This window comes from Oncorhynchus masou, chromosome 23 (assembly GCF_036934945.1).
Source record: "Oncorhynchus masou masou isolate Uvic2021 chromosome 23, UVic_Omas_1.1, whole genome shotgun sequence".
Lineage (NCBI taxonomy): Eukaryota > Metazoa > Chordata > Actinopteri > Salmoniformes > Salmonidae > Oncorhynchus > Oncorhynchus masou.
Window position 1 is genome coordinate 2,199,462 of NC_088234.1, and position 15,802 is coordinate 2,215,263.

General features: G+C 39.6%; 1 protein-coding gene across 3 annotated transcripts in view; it reads left to right on the top strand.

The window, feature by feature from the left end:
- Positions 1-15,802, top strand: part of plod3 (procollagen-lysine, 2-oxoglutarate 5-dioxygenase 3) — a 94,758-nt gene that overhangs the window by 45,292 nt on the left and 33,664 nt on the right. For all 3 annotated transcript variants that reach the window (XM_064930952.1, XM_064930951.1, XM_064930953.1), the window contains 2 exons: positions 8,575-8,700; positions 14,829-14,970. In XM_064930952.1, the coding sequence (XP_064787024.1) occupies positions 8,575-8,700; positions 14,829-14,970 (268 nt within the window). The remainder of the gene's footprint in view (positions 1-8,574; positions 8,701-14,828; positions 14,971-15,802) is intronic.

Below are 15,802 nucleotides of genomic sequence, written 5' to 3' on the forward strand. Positions count from 1 at the left end.
AGAGTCAATGTGGAGGCTATATACAGGGTATTACGGTACAGAGTCAATGTGGAGGCTATATACAGGGTGTTGCTATATACAGGGGGTACCGGTACAGAGTCAATGTGGAGGCTATATACAGGGTGTTACGGTACAGAGTCAATGTGGAGGCTATATACAGGGTATTACGGTACAGAGTAAATATGGAGGCTATATACAGGTTATTACGGTACAGAGTCAATGTGCAGGGGCACCGGTTAGTTGAGGTAATATGTACATGTAGGTAGAGTTAAAATGACTTTGATTAGCTGTTCAAGAGTCTTATGGCTTGGGGGTAGAAGCTATTAAGAAGCAGAGACAACAGTCTATGACTGGGGTGGCTGGAGTCTTTGGCAATTTGTCGGCCCTTTATCTGATTTTTCCTTATATAGAGGTCCTGGATGGCAGGAAGCTTGGCCCCTGATGTACTGGGCCGTTTGCAATACCCTCTGTAGTGCCTTGCGGTCGAAGGCCGAGCAGTTTCCGTACCAGGCAGTGATGCAATGCTATTGATGGTGCAGCTGTAGAACCTTTTGAGGATATGAGGACCCATGGCAAATATTTTGTCTTCTGAGGGAGAACAGGCGTTGTTGTGCCCTCTTCACAACTGTCTTAGTGTGTTTGGACCATGATAGTTTGTTGGTGATGTGGACGCCAAGGAACTTGAAGCTTTCAACCTGCTCCACTGCAGCCCCGTTGATGAGAATGGGGGTGTGCTCGGTCCTCCTTTTGCTGTAGTCCATAATCATCTCCTTTGTCTTCGTCACGTTGAGGGAGAGTTTGTTGTCCTGGCACCACATGACCAGATCTCTGACCTCCTCCCTATAGGCTGTCTCGTCGGTGATCAGGCCTACCACTGTTGTGTCATCGGCAAACTTAATGATGGTGTTGGAGTCGTGCCTGGCCGTGCAGTCATGGGTGAACAGGGAGTACAGGAGGGGACTGAGCACGCACCCCTGAGGGCCCCTGTGTTGAGGATCAGCGTGGCGGATGTGTTGTTACCTAACCTTACCAACTGGGGGCGGCATTTCAGGAAGTCCAGGATCCAGTTGAGGAGGGAGGTGTTTAGTCCCAGGGTCCTTAGCTTAGTTATGAGCTTTGAGGGCAATATAGTGTTGCATGCTGAGCTGTAGTCAATGAATAGCATTCTCACATAGGTGTTCCTTTTGTCCAGGTGGGAAAGGGCAGTGTGGAGTGCAATAGAGATTGAATCATCTGTGGATCTGTTGGTGCGGTATTTAAATTGAAGTGGGTCTAGGGTTTCTGGGATAATGGTGTTGTGAGCCATGACCAGCCTTTCAAAGCACTTAATGGCTACAGACGTGAGTGCTACGGGTCAGTATTTATTTAGGCAGGTTACCTTAGTGTGCTTGGGCCAGGGACTATGGTGGTCTGCTTGAAACATGTTGGTATTACAGACTCAGACAGAGAGTTTGTCAATGAAGACACTTGCCAGTTGGTCAGCACATGCCCAGAGCACATGTCCTGGTAATCCGTCTGGCTATGTGGCCTTGAGAATGTTGACCTGTTTGAAGGTCTCAATCACATCGGCTATGGAGAGCATGATCACACAGTCGTCCGGAACAGCTGGTGCTCTCATGCATGTTTCAGTGTTACTTGCCTTGAAGCGAGCATAGAAGTAATTTAGCTCGTCTGGAAGGTTCGTGTCACTGGGCAGTTCATGGCGGTGCTTGCCTTCCTAAGTCTGTAATAGTTTGCAAGCCCTTCCACATCTGACGAGCGCCAGAGCCGGTGTAGTACTATACGATATTAGTCCTGTCTTGACACTTTGCCTGTTTGATGGTTAATCGGAGGACATAGCGGGATTTCTTATAAGCTTCTGGGTTAGAGTCCCGCTCCTTGAAAGCGGCAGCTCTACCCTTGAGCTCAGTGCGACTGTTGCCTGTAATCCATGGCTTCTGGTTGGGGTATGTACGTACGGTCACTGTGGGTACGATGTCATCGATGCACTTATTGATAAAGCCAGTGACTGATGTGGTGCACTCCTTAATGCCATCGGAAGAATCCCGGAACATGTTCCAGTCTGATACTAAACTACAGGACTGTTTTTCTATCTGACCACTTTTTTTATAGATCGAGTCACTGGTGCTTCCTGCTTTAATTTTTGCTTGTAAGCAGGAATCAGGAGGATTGAATTATGGTCAGATTTGCCAAATGGAGAGTGAGGGAGAGCTTTGTACGTGTTTCTGTGTGTTGAGTAAAGGTGGTCCAGAGTTTTTTTTTTTCCACATTTAACATGCTGATAGAAATTTGGTAAAACTGATTTCAGTTTCCCTGCATTAAAGTCCCCGGCCACTAGGAGCGCCGCCTCTGGATGAGCGTTTTCCTGTTTTCTTATGTCCGTCTCCAGCTCATTGAGTGTGATCTTAGTGCCTGCATCGGTCTGTGGTGGTATGAAGACAGCTATACTGATATACTCTCGATGTAGATAGTCTACAGTTTATCGTGAGATTATTATGTGACTTGTTAAGCACATTTTTACTCCGGACCTTTAGGTTTTCCATAACATTTTAGTCATTTAGCAGATGCTCTTATCCAGGGAGAATTACAGTCAGTGCATTCATCTCCATATAGCTAGGTGGACCAGTCATAGTCAGGACATTCATCTTCAGATAGCTAGGTGGACCAGTCATAGTCAGGACATTCATCTTCAGATAGCTAGGTGGGACAACCACATATCACACTCATAGTATTGTCAAAGACCCCAGCCACCTCAGTCATAGACTGTTCTCTCTGCTACCGCATGGCAAGCGGTACCGGAGTGCCAAGTCTAGGACAAAAAGGTTTTTACCCCCAAGAAATAACACTCCTGAACAGGTAATCAAATGGCTACCCGACGATCTGCATTGTGTCCCGCCACCCACCACCCACCAACCCCTCTGTTCATCATATATGCATAGCCACTTTAACCATATCTACATGTACATACTACCTCAATCAGCCTGACGAACCGGTGTCTGGATGTAGCCTCTCTACTGCTACTCTCTGTTCATCATATATGCATAGTCACTTTAACCATATCTACATGTACATACTACCTCAATCAGCCTGACGAACCGGTGTCTGTATATAGCCTCTCTACTGTATATAGCCTCTCTACTGTAGATATACTCTCTACTGTATATAGCCTCTACTGTATATAGCCTCTGCTGTATAAAGCCTCGCTACTGTATATAGCCTCGCTACTGTATATAGCCTCGCTACTGTATATAGCCTCGCTACTGTATATAGCCTCGCTACTGTATATAGCTTCTCTGCTGTATATAGCCTCTACTGTTATAGCTTCTCTGCTGTATAAAGCCTCTCTACTGTAGATAGCCTCGCTACTGTAGATAGCCTCGCTACTGTATATAGCCTCTACTGTTATAGCTTCTCTGCTGTATAAAGCCTCTCTAATGTATATAGCCTAAGCACCATGGTTTTATAGGGAGAAGGGATACAGGTCTGTAGTTTTATAGGGAGAAGGGATACAGGTCTGTAGTTTTATAGGGAGAAGGGATACAGGTCTGTAGTTTTATAGGGAGAAGGGATACAGGTCTGTAGTTTTATAGGGAGAAGGGATACAGGGTCTGTAGTTTTGTAGGGAGAAGGGATACTGGATGGGATACCTCTACTGTATATAGCCTCGCTACTGTATATAGCCTCTCTGCTGTAGATAGCCTCGCTACTGTATATAGCCTCGCTACTGTATATAGCCTCTCTACTGTATATAGCCTCGCTACTGTATATAGCCTCGCTACTGTATATAGCCTCGCTACTGTAGATAGCCTCGCTACTGTATATAGCCTCGCTACTGTATATAGCCTCGCTACTGTATAAAGCCTCGCTACTGTATAAAGCCTCGCTACTGTATATAGCCTCGCTACTGTATATAGCCTCGCTACTGTATATAGCCTCGCTACTGTATATAGCCTCGCTACTGTATATAGCCTCGCTACTGTATATAGCCTCGCTACTGTATAAAGCCTCGCTACTGTATATAGCCCCTCTACTGTATATAGCCCCTCTACTGTATATAGCCTCTCTGCTGTAGATAGCCTCGCTGCTGTATATAGCCTCGCTACTGTATATAGCCTCTACTGTTATAGCTTCTCTGCTGTAGAAAGCCTCGCTACTGTAGATAGCCTCTACTGTTATAGCTTCTCTGCTGTATAAAGCCTCTCTAATGTATATAGCCTAAGCACCATGGTTTTATAGGGAGAAGGGATACAGGTCTGTAGTTTTATAGAGCGAAGGGATACAGGTCTGTAGTTTTATAGGAAGATGGGATACAGGGTCTGTAGTTTTATAGGAAGATGGGATACAGGTCTGTAGTTTTATAGGGAGAAGGGATACAGGGTCTGTAGTTTTATAGGGAGAAGGGATACAGGTCTGTAGTTTTATAGGGAGAAGGGATACTGGGTCTGTAGTTTTATAGGGAGAAGGGATACTGGGTCTGTAGTTTTATAGGAAGAAGGGATACAGGTCTGTAGTTTTATAGGAAGATGGGATACAGGTCTGTAGTTTTATAGGAAGATGGGATACAGGTCTGTAATTTTATAGGGAGAAGGGATACAGGTCTGTAGTTTTATAGGGAGAAGGGATACAAGTCTGTAGTTTTATAGGAAGATGGGATACAGGGTCTGTAGTTTTGTATGGAGAAGGGATACAGGTCTGTAGTTTTGTAGATCGAAGGGATACAGGTCTGTAGTTTTATAGGGAGAAGGGATACTGGGTCTGTAGTTTTATAGGGAAAAGGGATACAGGTCTGTAGTTTTATAGAGCGAAGGGATACAGGTCTGTAGTTTTATAGGAAGATGGGATACAGGGTCTGTAGTTTTATAGAGAGATGGGATACAGGTCTGTAGTTTTATAGGGAGAAGGGATACAGGTCTGTAGTTTTATAGAGTGAAGGGATACAGGTCTGTAGTTTTATAGGAAGATGGGATACAGGGTCTGTAGTTTTATAGAGAGAAGAGATACTGGGTCTGTAGTTTTATAGGGAGAAGGGATACAAGTCTGTAGTTTTATAGGAAGATGGGATACAGGTCTGTAGTTTTATAGAGCGAAGTGATACAGGTCTGTAGTTTTATAGGGAGAAGGGATACAGGTCTGTAGTTTTATAGGGAGAAGGGATACAGGTCTGTAGTTTTATATGAAGATGGGATACAGGTCTGTAGTTTTATATGAAGATGGGATACAGGTCTGTAGTTTTATAGAGCGAAGGGATACAGGTCTGTAGTTTTATAGGGAGAAGGGATACAGGTCTGTAGTTTTATATGAAGATGGGATACAGGGTCTGTAGTTTTACAGGGAGAAGGGATACTGGATGGGATACCTCTACTGTATATAGCCTCGCTACTGTATATAGCCTCGCTGCTGTAGATAGCCTCGCTACTGTATATAGCCTCGCTACTGTATATAGCCTCGCTACTGTATATAGCCTCGCTACTGTATATAGCTTCTCTGCTGTATATAGCCTCTACTGTTATAGCTTCTCTGCTGTATAAAGCCTCTCTACTGTAGATAGCCTCGCTACTGTAGATAGCCTCTGTATATAGCCTCTACTGTTATAGCTTCTCTGCTGTAGCCTCTACTGTTATAGTTATAGCTTCTCTGCTGTATAAAGCCTCTCTAATGTATATAGCCTAAGCACCATGGTTTTATAGGGAGAAGGGATACAGGTCTGTAGTTTTATAGGGAGAAGGGATACAGGTCTGTAGTTTTATAGGGAGAAGGGATACAGGGTCTGTAGTTTTATAGAGTGAAGGGATACAGGTCTGTAGTTTTATAGGGAGAAGGGATACAGGGTCTGTAGTTTTATAGGGAGAAGGGATACAGGTCTGTAGTTTTATAGGGAGAAGGGATACCGGGTCTGTAGTTTTATAGGGAGAAGGGATACAAGTCTGTAGTTTTATATTGAGAAGGGATACAGGTCTGTAGTTTTATAGGAAGATGGGATACAGGTCTGTAGTTTTATAGGGAGAAGGGATACAGGGTCTGTAGTTTTATAGGAAGAAGGGATACAGGGTCTGTAGTTTTATAGGGAGAAGGGATACAGGTCTGTAGTTTTATAGGGAGAAGGGATACAGGTCTGTAATTTTATATGAAGAAGGGATACAGGGTCTGTAGTTTTATAGGGAGAAGGGATACAGGTCTGTAGTTTTATAGAGAGAAGGGATACAGGTCTGTAGTTTTATAGGAAGATGGGATACAAGTCTGTAGTTTTATATGAAGATGGGATACAGGTCTGTAGTTTTGTAGATCGAAGGGATACAGGTCTGTAGTTTTATAGGGAGAAGGGATACTGGGTCTGTAGTTTTATAGGGAAAAGGGATACAGGTCTGTAGTTTTATAGAGCGAAGTGATACAGGTCTGTAGTTTTATAGGGAGAAGGGATACAGGGTCTGTAGTTTTATAGGGAGAAGGGATACAGGGTCTGTAGTTTTATAGGGAGAAGGGATACAGGTCTGTAGTTTTATAGGGAGAAGGGATACTGGGTCTGTAGTTTTATAGGGAGAAGGGATACAGGTCTGTAGTTTTATATGAAGATGGGATACAGGTCTGTAGTTTTATATGAAGATGGGATACAGGTCTGTAGTTTTATAGAGCGAAGGGATACAGGTCTGTAGTTTTATAGGGAGAAGGGATACTGGGTCTGTAGTTTTATAGGGAAAAGGGATACAGGTCTGTAGTTTTATATGAAGATGGGATACAGGGTCTGTAGTTTTATAGGGAGAAGGGATACAGGTCTGTAGTTTTATAGGGAGAAGGGATACAGGTCTGTAGTTTTATAGAGTGAAGGGATACAGGTCTGTAGTTTTATAGAGAGAAGGGATACTGGGTCTGTAGTTTTATAGGAAGATGGGATACAGGGTCTGTAGTTTTATAGGGAGAAGGGATACAGGTCTGTAGTTTTATAGGAAGATGGGATACAGGGTCTGTAGTTTTATAGAGAGAAGGGATACTGGGTCTGTAGTTTTATAGGGAGAAGGGATACAGGTCTGTAGTTTTATAGAGTGAAGGGATACAGGTCTGTAGTTTTATAGGAAGATGGGATACAGGGTCTGTAGTTTTATAGGGAGAAGGGATACAGGTCTGTAGTTTTATAGAGTGAAGGGATACAGGTCTGTAGTTTTATAGGAAGATGGGATACTGGGTCTGTAGTTTTATAGAGAGAAGAGATACTGGGTCTGTAGTTTTATAGGGAGAAGGGATACAGGTCTGTAGTTTTATAGGAAGAAGGGATACAGGTCTGTAGTTTGACGTCAGGCAGTTAACCCGCTGTTCTTAGGCCTTCGTCATTAAAAACTAATTTGTTCTTAACTGACTTTCCTAGTTAAAGAAAGGTAAATATAATCAGGTAATTGTTTATCTAAAATACTGAACCCAATATCCCAGTGATCTGGACCTACCTCAGTCTGAACATTAGGTACCCTCTCTTTATCCACACGTCAGTGATAGTCTAACACACTACACCCTAAACATGTTCTGTCTGTCTCCAGGTCAGTGATAGTCTAACACACTACACCCTAAACATGTTCTGTCTGTCTCCACGTCAGTGATAGTCTAACACACTACACCCTAAACATGTTCTGTCTGTCTCCAGGTCAGTGATAGTCTAACACACTACACCCTAAACATGTTGTCTGTCTCCAGGTCAGTGATAGTGTGGTCTAACACACTACACCCTAAACATGTTCTGTCTGTCTCCAGGTCAGTGATAGTGTGGTCTAACACACTACACCCTAAACATGTTCTGTCTGTCTCCAGGTCAGTGATAGTGTGGTCTAACACACTACACCCTAAACATGTTCTGTCTGTCTCCAGGTCAGTGATAGTCTAACACACTACACCCTAAACATGTTCTGTCTGTCTCCAGGTCAGTGATAGTGTGGTCTAACACACTACACCCTAAACATGTTCTGTCTGTCTCCAGGTCAGTGATAGTCTAACACACTACACCCTAAACATGTTGTCTGTCTCCAGGTCAGTGATAGTCTAACACACTACACCCTAAACATGTTCTGTCTGTCTCCAGGTCAGTGATAGTGTGGTCTAACACACTACACCCTAAACATGTTCTGTCTGTCTCCAGGTCAGTGATAGTGTGGTCTAACACACTACACCCTAAACATGTTCTGTCTGTCTCCAGGTCAGTGATAGTGTGGTCTAACACACTACACCCTAAACATGTTCTGTCTGTCTCCAGGTCAGTGATAGTGTGGTCTAACACACTACACCCTAAACATGTTGTCTGTCTGTCTCCAGGTCAGTGATAGTGTGGTCTAACACACTACACCCTAAACATGTTCTGTCTGTCTCCAGGTCAGTGATAGTGTGGTCTAACACACTACACCCTAAACATGTTCTGTCTGTCTCCAGGTCAGTGATAGTGTGGTCTAACACACTACACCCTAAACATGTTCTGTCTGTCTCCAGGTCAGTGATAGTGTGGTCTAACACACTACACCCTAAACATGTTCTGTCTGTCTCCAGGTCAGTGATAGTGTGGTCTAACACACTACACCCTAAACATGTTCTGTCTGTCTCCAGGTCAGTGATAGCCCCCATGTTGTCCAGACATGGCAAACTGTGGTCTAATTTCTGGGGAGCTCTGAGTCCTGAGGGGTTCTATTCTCGATCTGAAGACTACATCGATATTGTACAGGGCAAGAGAGCGTGAGTACACACACACACACGATATAACCCTATATATAGTTAAAGTAGGAACTTTACATACACTTAGGTTGGAGTCATTAAAACTTGTTTTTTCAATCACTCCACAAATGTCTTGTTAACTAACAGTAGTTTTGGCAAGTCGGTTAGGACATCTACTTTGTGCATGACACAAGTAATTTTTCCAACAATTGTTTACAGACAGATTATTTCACTTATGATTCACTGTATCACAATTCCTGTGAGTCAGAAGTTTACATACACTAAGTTGACTGTGCCTTTAAACAACTTGGAAAATTCCAGAAAACGATGTCATGGTTTTAGAATCTTCTGATTGACTCAAATGATGTCAATTAGCCTATCAGCGGTGTACCTGTGGATGTATTTCAAGGCCGACCTTCAAACTCAGTGCTTCTTCGCTTGACATCATGGGAAAATCAAAAGAAATCAGCTAAGACCTCAGAAAAAAATTGTAGACTTCCACAAGTCTGGTTCATCCTTGGGAGCAATTTCCAAACGCCTGAAGGTACCACGTTCATCTGTACAAACAATTGTACGCAAGTATAAACACCATGGGACCACGCAGCCGTCACACCGCTCAGGAAGGAGATGTTTTCTGTCTCCTAGAGATGATCATACTTTGGTGCGAAAAGTGCAAATCAATCCCAGAACAACAGCAAAGGACCTTGTGAAGATGCTGGAGGAAATAGGAACAAAAGTATCTATATCCACAGTGAAACAAGTCCTATATCGACATAACCTGAAAGGCCGCTCAGCAAGGAAGAAGCCACTGCTCCAAAACCGCCATAAAAAATCCAGACTACGGTTTGCAACTGAACATGGGGACAAAGATCGTACTTTTTGGAGAAATGTCTTCTGGTCTGATGAAACAAAAATAGAACTGTTTGGCCATAATGACCATCATTATGTTTGGAGGAAAAGGGGGAAGCTTGAAAGCTGAAGAACACCATCCCAATCGTGAAGCACGGGGGTGACAGCATCGTGTTGTGAGGGTGCTTTGCTGCAGGAGGGACTGGTGCACTTCACAAAATAGATGGCATCATGAGTAAAGGAAATTTATGTGGATATATTGAAGCAACATCTCTAGACATCAGTCAGGAAGTTAAAGCTTGGTCGCAAAAGGGTCTTCCAAATGAACAATGACCCCAAGCATACTTCCAAAGTTGTGACAAAATTGCTTAAGGACAACAAAGTCAAGATATTGGAGTGGCCATCACAAAGCCCTGACCTCAATCCTATAGAAAATGTGTGGGCAGAACTGAAAAAGCGTGTGTGAGCAAGGAGGCCTACAAACCTGACTCAGTTATATCAACTCTCTCAGGAGGAATGGGCCAAAATTCACCCAACTAATTGTGGGAAGCTTGTGGAAGGCTACCTGAAACGTTTGACCCAAGTTAAACAATTTAAAGGCAATGCTACCAAATACTAATTGAGTGGGAATGTGACGAAAGAAATACAAGGTGAAAGAAATCATTCTCTCTACTATTATTCTGACATTTCACATTCTTAAAATAAAGTGGTGATCCTAACTGACCTAAAACAGGGAATTTGTACTAGGATTACTAGGATATTATATATGTTATCTATATAACCCTATATATTATATATGTTATCTATATAACCCTATATATTATGTTATCCCTATATAACCCTATATATTATTTATGTTCTCTATATAACCCTATATATTATATATGTTATCTATATAACCCTATATATTATATGTTATCTATATAACCCTATATATTATATATGTTATCTATATAACCCTATATATTATTTATGTTCTCTATATAACCCTATATATTATTTATGTTCTCTATATAACCCTATATATTATTTATGTTCTCTATATAACCCTATATATTATATATGTTATCTATATAACCCTATATAATATGTTATCTATATAACCCTATATATTATTTATGTTCTCTATATAACCCTATATATTATTTATGTTCTCTATATAACCCTATATATTTTATATGTTATCTATATAACCCTATATATCATATATGTTATCTATATAACCCTATATATTATTTATGTTCTCTATATAACCCTATATATTATTTATGTTCTCTATATATTATATGTTATCTATATAACCCTATATATTATATATGTTCTCTATATAACCCTATATATTATATATGTTCTCTATATAACCCTATATATTATGTTCACCCTGTATAACCCTATATATTATTTATGTTCTCTATATAATCCTATATATTATATGTTCTCTATATAATCCTATATATTATATATGTTCTCTATATAACCCTATATATTATGTTAACCCTATATAACTGTTACAAATCCCTTTTGGCCCGACAGTCTAGGGGGGATGGTAATGAGACTCGTAACATAACTCATGCAAATTATTGTTGTGACAAAGGAAAAGTGTGAACGAAATAAGCACGACAACTGAAATCTACCGTCAAACTCTAGGTTTATTTATAAACACACGGTAATGGGGGGAGCAGGAAAAGGGGCTGAGCTGGACCCAAGGAAAGAAACAATAAGTATTCAAAAACACCCCTAAGCTAGACTAGCCTACTTTAACAACAGCTAACTAACTAACCAAAAATACAGTGGGTGGTCCGCCCAGTTCTAACTAGTGTATTTAACAAAGTTCACCTACGGGTAGTGTATGCCCATGGGCGACTTGTCTTGGTTTCCCCTTTTCCACCAGCAATCAAACACAAACACCATAACCAAAAACAATACTCACAGGTGATGACAAAGTGCTATGAGGTGCTTAAACAAAAGAGAGGTTACGACACAAAGCGAGAGTGAAACACAGAGACCTACAGACATGGCATTTACAGAGAGATTGAGCTGAGCTGAGCTGAGCTTCGCTGGGCTCTAGAACAAACAAATGATGGGGTTTTTAAACCATGGGGAAGGAACTGTGATAGGTTAGGAAATAGGAGGAGGTGTGTTTTCTGATTGATTGTTGACTGATTGGGGAGTGATGATTTTCACCTGTGAGGGGAGAAGGAGAGAAAAGAAACACACACACACAGGATACACACACACACACAGGATAACTGTATCCGTAACAATAACCCTATATATTATGTTAACCCTATATAACCCTATATATTATTTGTTTTCTATATAACCCTATATATTATATATATTCTCTATATAACCCTATATATTATATATGTTATCTATATAACCCTATCTATTATATACAGTGCCTTGCGAAAGTATTCGGCCCCCTTGAACTTTGCGACCTTTTGCCACATTTCAGGCTTCAAACAAAAAGATATAAAACTGTATTTTTTTGTGAAGAATCAACAACAAGTGGGACACACAATCATGAAGTGGAACAACATTTGTTGGATATTTCAAACTTTAAAAAAAAATCCAAAACTGAAAAATTGGGCGTGCAAAATTATTCAGCCCCTTTACTTTCAGTGCAGCAAACTCTCTCCAGAAGTTCAGTGAGGATCTCTGAATGATCCAATGTTGACCTAAATGACTAATGATGATAAATACAATCCACCTGTGTGTAATCAAGTCTCCGTATAAATGCACCTGCACTGTGATAGTCTCAGAGGTCCGTTAAAAGCGCAGAGAGCATCATGAAGAACAAGGAACACACCAGGCAGGTCCGAGATACTGTTGTGAAGAAGTTTAAAGCTGGATTTGGGTACAAAAAGATTTCCCAAGCTTTAAACATCCCAAGGAGCACTGTGCAAGCGATAATATTGAAATGGAAGGAGTATCAGACCACTGCAAATCTACCAAGACCTGGCCGTCCCTCTAAACTTTCAGCTCATACAAGGAGAAGACTGATTAGAGATGCAGCCAAGAGGCCCATGATCACTCTGGTTGAACTGCAGAGATCTACAGCTGAGGTGGGAGACTGTCCATAGGACAACAATCAGTCGTATATTGCACAAATCTGGCCTTTATGGAAGAGTGGCAAGAAGAAAGCCATTTCTTAAAGATATCCATAAAAAGTGTTGTTTAAAGTTTGCCACAAGCCACCTGGGAGACACACCAAACATGTGGAAGAAGGTGCTCTGGTCAGATGAAACCAAAATTGAACTTTTTGGCAACAATGCAAAACGTTATGTTTGGCGTAAAAGCAACACAGCTCATCACACTGAACACCCAATCCCCACTGTCAAACATGGTGGTGGCAGCATCATGGTTTGGGCCTGCTTTTCTTCAGCAGGGACAGGGAAGATGGTTAAAATTGATGAGAAGATGGATGGAGCCAAATACAGGACCATTCTGGAAGAAAACCCGATGGAGTCTGCAAAAGACCTGAGACTGGGACGGAGATTTGTCTTCCAACAAGACAATGATCCAAAACATAAAGCAAAATCTACAATGGAATGGTTCAAAAATAAACATATCCAGGTGTTAGAATAGCCAAGTCAAAGTCCAGACCTGAATCCAATCGAGAATCTGTGGAAAGAACTGAAAACTGCTGTTCACAAATGCTCTCCATCCAACCTCACTGAGCTCGAGCTGTTTTGCAAGGAGGAATGGGAAAAAATTTCAGTCTCTCGATGTGCAAAACTGATAGAGACATACCCCAAGTGACTTACAGCTGTAATCGCAGCAAAAGGTGGCGCGACAAAGTATTAATTTAAGGGGGCTGAATAATTTTGCACGCCCAATTTTTCAATTTTTGATTTGTTAAAAAAGTTTGAAATATCCAATAAATGTCGTTCCACTTCATGATTGTGTCCCACTTGTTGTTGATTCTTCACAAAAAAACACAGTTTTATATCTTTATGTTTGAAGCCTGAAATGTGGCAAAAGGTCGCAAAGTTCAAGGGGGCCGAATACTTTCGCAAGGCACTGTATGTTCTCTATATAACCCTATCTATTATATATGTTCTCTATATAACCCTATATATTCTATATGTTATCTATATAACCCTATATATTCTATATGTTATCTATATAACCCTATATATTATATATGTTCTCTATATAACCCTATATTATTTATGTTCTCTATATAACCCTATATATTATATATGTTCTCTATATATTATATATGTTTTCTATATAACCCTATATATTCTATATGTTCTCTATATAACCCGATATATTCTATATAACCCTATATATTCTATATGTTCTCTATATAACCCAATATATTCTATATGTTCTCTATATAACCCTATATATTATATATGTTATCCCTATATAACCCTATATATTCTATATGTTCTCTATATAACCCGATATATTCTATATGTTCTCTATATATTATATATGTTCTCTATATAACCCTATATATTCTATATGTTCTCTATATAACCTGATATATTCTATATGTTCTCTATATAACCCTATATATTCTATATGTTCTCTATATAACCCTATATATTATATATGTTCTCTATATAACCCTATATATTCTATATGTTCTCTATATAACCCTATATATTCTATATGTTCTCTATATAACCCAAATATTCTATATGTTAACCCTATATAACCCTATATATTCTATATGTTAACCCTATATAACCCTATATATTATGTTAACCCTATATATTATTTATGTTCTCTATATAACCCTATATATTCTATATGTTAACCCTATATAACCCTATATATTATGTTAACCCTATATATTATTTATGTTCTCTATATAACCCTATATATTATATATGTTCTCTATATAACCCTATATATTATATATGTTCTCTATATAACCCTAGTTATTCTATATGTTCTCTATATAACCCTATATATTCTATATGTTCTCTATATAACCCAAATATTCTATATGTTAACCCTATATAACCCTATATATTCTATATGTTAACCCTATATAACCCTATATATTATGTTAACCCTATATATTATTTATGTTCTCTATATAACCCTATATATTCTATATGTTAACCCTATATAACCCTATATATTATGTTAACCCTATATATTATTTATGTTCTCTATATAACCCTATATATTATATATGTTCTCTATATAACCCTATATATTATATATGTTATCTATATAGCCCTAGTTATTATATATGTTATCTATATAACCCTATATATTATATATGTCATCTATATAACCCTATGTATTCTATATGTTCTCTATCTCTGTAGTGGTCTATGGAACGTTCCCTATATAACTCAGGTCTACATGATAAAGGGGTCAGTCTTGAGAGGTAGACTGTCTCAGGTCAGTCTGTACAGTCAGGAGGGGATGGACCCGGATATGGTGTTCTGCAGGGCCGTACGAGACCAGGTATATATTATATATGTAATCTTATATATGCTATATTATGATATGGACCCTGATATGGTGTCTGCTGGGAGATACCATTTGTTTATATATACAGTACCAGTCAAAAGTTTGGGCACCTACTCATTTTCTGATATTTCTTTATTTTAACTGTTTTCAACATTTAAAAAAATAAAGTGAAAACATTAATGCTATGAAATAACACATGGAATCATGTAGTAACCAAAATGTGTTGAACAAATCATTGTAGATTTGAGATTCTTCAGAGTAGCCACCCTTTGCCTTGATGACAGCTTTGCACACTTAGTAACAGAAAGCTTGCAAGATCGAATTCCCAAGCTGACAAGGTAAAAATCTAACCCACTGTTCCTAGGCCGTCATAGAAAATAGAATTGGTTCTTAACTGACTTGCCTCGTTAAATAAAGGTAAAAATACATAAAATATATAATGTCTCGCAAAGAATGTCACATTGGTAGATGGGTAAATTAAATGCATTCCAGGTGACTACCTCATGAAGCTGGTTGAGAGAATGCCAAGTGTGTGCAAAGCTGTCATCAAGGGAAAGGTGTGGTTACTTTTGAAAAATCTTAAATATAAAATATATGTTGATTTGTTTAACACTTTTGTTTGGTTACTACATGATTCCATATGTGTTATTTCATCGTTTTGATGTCTTCACTATTATTCTACAATGTAGAAAATAGTAAAAATAAAGAAAAACCCTGGAATGAGCAGGTGTGTCCAAACTTTTGACTGGTGCTGTACATACTGAACAACAATATAAACGCATTCATGTCAGGTTTTAATGAGTTACAGTTCATATACGGAAATCAG